Below are 8,434 nucleotides of genomic sequence, written 5' to 3' on the forward strand. Positions count from 1 at the left end.
GGTTTTCTGGGGTTCTCATTGAAGATGACGTCACGGCTCCGCCTACACTGCGTTACTATAGATACTACCCCAGTTCCTAAACTGTAATGGCAATGCGCCACAAAGTGAGCCAGTCCTAACAATAGGGGCGTTCACACCAAGTTCTTTTCCCACAATAGTTCATGAGAACTCTTTTAGTTCTGATGAACTAAAGCAGATCGCGTTCACACCGCAATGAGTTCCTGGGGGTGGATTAGCCAAATGAAGCCGCTGACGTCACTTCTTCTTCTTCTGCTTTGAGTTTAATGGCAGGCCGCAAACAACTTCACGGTGTATACTGCCACTCGAAGTCCCCGGCCGGAAGTCCCCGGAGTTGGGGACTGGCTTCAGTAGAAGCTGATGGGACTCCCAGCAGCTTCTACTGAAGCCTTCCGAGTAAATCGCCAGAACGCCGACACCTCCTCATCTCCACCGCTCCCATGTTTTCTTTTGTGTTGCCATAAGTTATTCTCTCTGCGTTTGTGCGCTGGGCTAATGCTAATGCTAATAATGCTAATGCGAGGATAATAAAATGGCGGCTTCACAAAACCTTTTGGGAGTTTTACGGGGCGTGGTTTGCATTCCGCCCAGCCAATCAGACATAGGAACCTTTTTCTCCCACGAAAGTCCCTGCTCTCTAGCAGGGACTGAAAAGGGGGTAAAAATGGTTCTGATGAACTAATTTAGTTCAGGGGGCTTTTTGGTGTGAACGCAAATATATCTGAGTTCTGATGAACTATTGTGGGAAAAGTACTCCGGTGTGAACGCGCCAAAGGCCTAACGAGGCCTAGCCATACCGAGCGAGGCCGAGCGAGGCCGTGTAGTGGAAATGCGCCATTATTCTCTCAACATGTTATTCTGGTTACACTGCGCCCCCTATTGGCAGGAGTATATCAGAACACAACAGTATTCATTGCTATCGGGATGTTAAGAGCATTCCATGGAATATAACAAAAAGTGTTTCTGAAGTGAATTACCTATACCCTACCTTTTAATATAAGCAAAACACGTTTCTTATTATTTAAAAATTCGAATTTTACCTCCCACTATTGCTGTAAAATACTGATTATCTTTAATATCAAGAGTAGTGACAGACTTACATATTATAATGTTGCTATTTTGGTCCATTCAGTACATGAGGTGCATTGCATGTGTCCGTCCTGGGAGAGGGATTCCTCCTCTGCAGCTCTTCCTGAACTTTCTTCCATTATGTCTTCCTGTTAAGACTTTTTTTGGGAGGTTTTTCTTATCCCAATAGAAGCTGTCATAGCTGTCAAGATTGTAAAGCTCCTTAAGGCAAATTTGTGATTTGTGATAGTACTCTATACACATACAATTGATTTGGCTATTGAGTGAGGGAACAAGGAAATTATTTTCGACACAACCAATAATTAAAAATCCTTCTGGTGCTGAGATTATGAGTCAAGAAATCCATCAGTCTGTCCATCAAAAGATAATTAATGCCATACTTTATGACAATCCGTTATTCTTGAGGTATTTATTAAGCAGAACGATTTTCATCAAGTTTCATCTTCTTAAATATTAAAACTATTAGGCTTTTCTAGGATTGATATCATTGTGATTGGAACTTTTGGGGATTTCGTATTGCTGGTCGGACAAATCTATTTTGTGGAATATTTGACTCTTTGTAATTGGGATTGGCATTTCCCAGTTTTTCTGGGATCTTTCAGATGTATTTCTTTTTAAAGAGCATATTTATGTAATTATGATAATAATCAGTCCTTTATCTTAAATTCAAATTAATTTATATCAAAAGCTCTGTATGCACCAGACACACTCAGTGCCCTTGTTATGCACCAAAATGTAAAATTTGCTCCTGGTTTATCAAAAAATTGTGTGGATCGAAAATAATAGGAGTGAAAGATTGTTGCTGAAAGTCAGAGACCACCCTGATAAATACTTTCTGCTTCATTTTGCTCAGATTGTTTACCTTTTAAGAGTATTAACCTCAGTTTTGTAAAACAGAGAGGTTTAGCTTCTGCTAGCAGCCTCTTCCGCTCACAGGATTGTAGCTGCTTTCTTCATCAACATGGCGAAGGATGGTAGTGAAGATAGGGAGTCTGCAGGCAGCAGCTAACGATCCCAGAGGTGATAGCGATATCCGATCGACAGGCTGATAATGAGACAGAGAGGGAGCGAGTGGAGAGGAGGGTTCAGTGGGAGCTCTTGTAAAACAGGATAAGGATGCGGCCGTCCTCGTCTGACTTTTCACTCCTGAAAAAATCAACATGGCAGCAGCTCATGTATTTTTAGATGCCCTTTTTACGCAGTGCTTTGGTCGTGCACACTGCATGCAATGAATGATAAGAGTTTAAGAGCAAGAAGTGGCTATTACTTTGCAGTGTCACTATAATGTGTGATGATATGAAAAAAAATTGGCTTGGAAACACACATGGCGATAAGTGATGATGATGGCTGCCTAGTGTAAATGCTCAAGGGCCTCGTTTCACGGGCCGTATTTTTTTATTTGTTTTCCTACTCATCGATTGCACTGCAATACACTGCAACAGAGCAAATCCAACTGCAGTGCTGTGTTTTACTGTGGCTGTGTGGGTGTAAGTCTTTTTTTAAGAGTGAGAAGCAGAGAAAAATGAAAAAGAGAGGGAGGAGGAGGAGATACAGTTTACTGCTACATCTCTGAGCATGTGTAAAAACAAACAGTATTAATGACGCTTTTCCAATGTGGACAACTCTCCCCTATCAGTTAGGGGGGTTGGGATGCAAAGATATTAATGATAATTGTCATATATTTGGTAATTGTTTCAAATGGTTGCCTTTTCACTTACCGTTAGAGTTATTGTCTTTTTTTTAAATATTTTGTACAGCTATGGTTAAATCCTCTCCCTCCACCTCAACACTCAAATCTAGACTATCATTAATTAGCCACAAAGAGAACAAGTTACAGATTAATTTGATTGTTCTGATACACAGCCCTAATCTTAGTATTTTCTGGATGTTTAGTATGCAGAATTAGAAACAACACCAAGCAAATAAAGGATTTTGCTTGCATTAGCGTCTTAATCTAAAAAGCAGAAAGTAGCATCAAAGTGGAAGTAGATATTTATATTAACCCCCCAACCCCAGCCACCATGGCCCCTAGTACAGGCCGTGGCCTTTCAGACCGCGACGACCTTTCGGATGACCTTCTCACTATGCAGAGTCCACACCACGTGCTACGACACGTCTGTGGAGTCATGTTCGCGTGAGGGGTGACATGCTGCTGGAGCTAGAAGTGTTTCCCAGTTGAGATGATGGTGGCAGGTGCGAAAGAAGTACTGAGAAATACCATGCTCTAAAACATCCTGAGTTTGAAATGGTACTTAAGTAAAAGGAGAAAAGCTTTATCTGCAAAATGTAGTTAAAGCTTCAAAATGTAAAGTATACATTGTGCAGAATTTCTCCTGTTGCAGAGTTAAAGTAATACTAGTGATTAATACATGTAAGAGCATTTTGTTGTTGTGGTTTGTCAATGTGGAATCATACTTAGATACTTTGTTTACTTTTGGGTTGATTATTATTAAAGGCTAAATGTTCAAGGTCAGTTATTTGTCACATCCAAATGCAGTTATACTCCCTTAATGCAACATAAGAGAACCAAAAAAAGCCTATATTGATAGTATAGTAAAGTTGCAATATTGATAGTATCATGTAAGCACGTGTTTTTTAGGGAAAAACTAACTTAAATTAAATGTAGTGGAGAAAAAAGTCCAAAATGTCTGTGTGTGAAGTGAAGTAGAAGTATAAAGTGGCATAGAATAGAATATCAGTACTTGACTTAATGTAATTGGTTACCCACCACTGCTGGATACAGGAAATAAAACATATTCCTATCGTACGGGAAGCACCTGAAAGATTGTCAGTCCATTTTGTTGAAAGTGTATTTTTGGCTCCGTGGTTGAAATACTGTCAGCGTTATTGATTGTCACCAGTTTGTCTTTGAAGTGGCTTCGTTTAATGGACTCCCCTCTCTGTCCTCCAGGACTACACCTTGACGATGTACTTCCAGCAGGCTTGGCGGGACAAGCGTCTGTCCTACTCCGAGATCGCCTACAACCTGACGCTGGATAACCGAGTGGCGGATTCGCTGTGGGTGCCTGACACCTACTTTCTAAACGACAAGAAGTCCTTCGTTCACGGCGTCACCGTCAAGAACAGAATGATCCGTCTGCACCCGGACGGCACAGTGCTTTATGGACTCAGGTAAGCCTTTTACCCCTGCCCTTCATAGTCTGTCATGACCATTAGTGGATTGATCACAAGGCATGATTAAGTTATGTGTAATTTTATCAGAGCGGAGCCTCTTAATTAACTCAAACTTTGAATTTAAAATATTGTAGTTTTCTGCTCGGCATGATGCAACATACAGTAATGTGATATTTCTTCAACTTGGCTCTTATTATTTGGTTTTGCCATCATTCTTACTGGTCATTATCATTTTATACTCATCAAGTTAATAGCTGAGGTCCTGGATCGAAGCAAAATTGTTTAAAATTGACGGCTCAAGCAGCATGAGCAGTTCAATAAAGATGAAATAAAGGTTGTTTTCACTACCATTGTAAAGCTACAGAAAGGGGCACCCTGCACCCGAGAAAGTGCATCTTCAACGTTAGGTTTCACTCTCAAATACATACGGTTTACATGCCGTACTTATGTGGTTAGATTTTGGAAAAAGATAATTGAAATAAGTATGCCTACCTTTGTTCTGTAGCGTTGCGCAATTAACATGTTGCATCTTCACTTGAATAACTTGGACAACTTAAACATGATGCAGTGACAAACTGAAACTCTATTTAAAAGAACAATAAGAGATTACTATAGACTGACAAAAAACAATACTATGTAAATGTTTTGTAAATGTTTTAATATTCTTTATTGCATTTTGGCTGTTTTCTAATGAAATACTAGAGAATTGTACCTCTAGCACAAAAGACCATTTTGTTTGAGTTACAGCTAATATACACAAAGAGACTGTGTTGGGTATTTTCGAAAATCTGGTTTAACTGTCTGATCATTATTTCCTGTTGGATTGTCAGCGTGTTTTCACATCTCAGCACTTTCTTCAGTGAGTACAATGTTATCATATGGCCACATCTATGCAAAAAAGGCCTGATAGTAAAGCCTTACACAACGGTGAACAGAGGGAAGAATGTTTTAGCCTCTCACATCCCCTGATCATCATCAATTTCAATAATGGATTGGTTGTGATCAATAACAAAGCAGGGCGGAGCAAACAGCCGAGCTGAGGCTGATTGTGCGGGAGGTTTCAACCCGTCTACAAGACATTTCTTTGTGGTGTTGGACTGTGATGCCTCTGAGGAGTCTGTCATCCATTATTGAAAACTCATAATCAAAAATGTAGAAGTTCAATTCAAACACTGGATCTGTATTTGTTCTGATGCTGCTGTTTGACTTCACAGGCTAGCACAGCCCGCCCATCACTGTGCTGCTGCCTCCTCTGATCTGTGTGTGTGTGTTTGTGTGTATGCATGCGTGCGTGTGTGGTGTGTGCAAATGATCTCAGATTAGTGTCCCTGTTAAAAAGATGAGATTATTGTTGCTAATTCAAGATGTTGCAGCATTCAGTCATTCTCTCTCTCGACTGAGATGCCCTTCTTGCGCAAATACTGCTTAAAAAATGTAAGTATCTGCACTGCACCAGATTATTCATCGCTACATTTTGTTTCAACAGTCAAGAAATGTAATTCATAACATTCTGACTCAATTACATAAGCCCCATATTTTGGCATAACAGTCTAAAAAGCAATGGAGGCCAGGAGAGTTTTGTTGTGAAGTTGAGGGTGTGCGTGCAGCAGAGGGTTGTTGGTTGTTACCTCAGATACGTTGTCCTTGTCAGTGCTGGTGCCTCCCGGCTCCTCCATTATTTGGTTTGTGGGTTTGGTCCAGGTTTTATTTGATGCTAGCAAGTCCAGACACAAGCTTCTGTCAGAGTCAGCCCGGCCAGATGCCTGTGCGCTGTGAGCACGCTGACACATACCTGTAGAGACGGCCGGCTGGTAGCAGCAGCAGGGATTGGCTGGATGAGAAAGCAATGGCTAACTGAGAGGAGACCCACAGTCCTCCACGGGAAAACAGCTAACATGTGAAAACACGTCCTACAAGGCCGTTATAGCCGTGGCATAATGTGTTTGGCTATCAATTCATTTGAGTCTTTATCACCAGTGTGTATAGAAATGTATTTATTAGGATAAACCCCTTGAGATGCACCATCTCGTTTTCAAGGGGGTCCCGACAAAAGCAACGTCTTTCATACATACATGAACAAAATAACAAAAAGTAAAGCATGACAAACAAACAGGACAACGCACGTATAGTCTGTTAAGTAAAATTCATGAAGTAATACATACAATCATTACAATCATTACAATTTGATAGACAGTGTCTAATAGATCAGTTTCATCAATAACAAGAGCAGACCAGCTGAAAGTGAGATGATAATGCATGGTTAAACGTGAAAGGTCAGCAGTGGTGGAGGAAGTATTTAGATCCTTTAGTTAAGTAATTGTAGCATTATCAAAACTAAAGATACAGTCCTTCATTATTAGCCACATTTTCATTTCATTTCATTTAATTGTTTATTTGAAGAGGGACAGTGCACATTGATGAACATTTAAAACAAATAATGCTTTAAAAACGTAAACATGCCGGATTTTAGCTTTGAGCTAGTTTCCATCCGTAGTCCCTCACATACAACATTTAAGAACATGACATTTATATACATAGCAAAATAAATACATGATATGCAGAAAGAGCATGAGCAGCATACAAGCATTTACCACATGGCAGCACAATGTAGCAGCTACGACATATAAAGTGCAGGAGAAGATAAAAGAGATACATAAAGTGCAAGAGGAGATGCCCCTGTATTGAAGTGCATTTAGCGGTGATTGCACGTTTGTTTGTTTCTCAACCATTCTTTAAGTTGCCAAATGTTGGCAATGTTGCGGGAAGGTATTCTAATATTTATTATATCATTACATTGATTTGACTAATGCATAAACATGCAAGCAAGCTTTTACTGATGTGTGTGTGTGCTGTGTTTACTTTACGCATCCCAATGAATTGATAGTGTCTTTTGTTTGCGACGATAATAAACACAGCTTTAGAACAAATGTAGTATTACTGTAAATGAAATAGTATCTTTACTATCATTATATATATATATATATATATATATATATATATATATATATTTAGTACAATATCTGCCTCTGAAATGTAGTAGAGTGTAAAGTCGCACAAAGTTGAAGGTGTAATAATTTACTTAAAGGTGGGGTAGGTAAGTTTGAGAAACCGGCTCGAGATACACTTTTTGTTATATTCCATGGAATGCTCTTAACATCCCGATAGCAATGAATATCTTAAGTGCTTTGACAAAAAATCCATAAAGAAATGTCATCTGCGGAAGCTGTAGTACTGTAAAAAGCACGACCAATCATTTTAGCCGGCCCGGCTAAAATAACTGGATGGCCTACCTGCCTGTCAGCCTTCCATCTGTGCACAAACTTATCTCGTGCCCTCATTGGTCATGTGCGCGTTCGTGTGTGTTGGAGGAGGGGCTCTGTAAGGAAGTGGCAGATTTTTTCCGGCTGTGTATTTTCAAATTCTAGCGCACTCGAGCTGGTTTCTCCAAAATGATCTACCCCACCTTTAAGGAAATGTTACTTTCTCTAAAGAAAATATAGTATCATGGGAAATGTAGGAGCCAGTGTTTTTGGAGCGTGACTTACGCTAGAGAGATAAAGTTAGGATGTGTCGATATCCAATCGTTTGATTTGAATCATTCTTCTTTAAATTAGTCTCCTTTGAGTACTCTTATCTTTATGGTAGTACAATACACAACCACTGGTGAACACCTTAAATCTTAATGAGCAGAAATGCTTCGTGGGATATTAAGCCATGATTTTAATATGTGCTAAAAAAAAAATAATAATCACGTAATACTGACTAGGTAAACACCTTGTGTGCACATGTCTATTCAAAAATCAATTTCCTGCGCCATTTTATTGCTTTCTTTTGAATATTAAACGCTATAAAATATATATGTCACGCTATGAGGTGCGATGTTGTCTCGCTAACACCTTGCATAATAAGCAGAAACAGTAAACATATGATGTGTGTGTGTGTGTGTGTGTGTGTGTGTGTGTGTGTGTGTGTGTGGTGTGTGTGTGTGTGTGTGTGTGTGTGTGTGTGTGTGTGTGTGTGTGTGTGTGTGTGTGTGTGTGTGTGTGTGTGTGTGTGTGTGTGTGTGTGTGTGTGTGTGTGTGTGTGTGTGTGTGTGTGTGTGTGTGTGTGTGTGTGTGTGTGTGTGTGTGTGTGTGTGTGTGTGTGTGTGTGTGTGTGTGTGTGTGTGTGTGTGTGTGTGTGTGTGTGGGAG

At 39.9% G+C, this 8,434-nt stretch overlaps 1 protein-coding gene across 2 annotated transcripts in view; it reads left to right on the forward strand.

Moving 5' to 3' along the window:
• The window catches only part of gabrb2a (gamma-aminobutyric acid type A receptor subunit beta2a), a 35,405-nt gene that overhangs the window by 12,965 nt on the left and 14,006 nt on the right, over positions 1-8,434 (forward strand). For both annotated transcript variants that reach the window (XM_034121115.1, XM_034121116.1), the window contains exon 4: positions 4,019-4,239. In XM_034121115.1, coding sequence (XP_033977006.1) covers positions 4,019-4,239 — 221 coding nt within the window. The remainder of the gene's footprint in view (positions 1-4,018; positions 4,240-8,434) is intronic.

This window comes from Trematomus bernacchii, unplaced genomic scaffold (genome assembly GCF_902827165.1).
Source record: "Trematomus bernacchii unplaced genomic scaffold, fTreBer1.1, whole genome shotgun sequence".
In the NCBI taxonomy this organism is placed as follows: domain Eukaryota; kingdom Metazoa; phylum Chordata; class Actinopteri; order Perciformes; family Nototheniidae; genus Trematomus; species Trematomus bernacchii.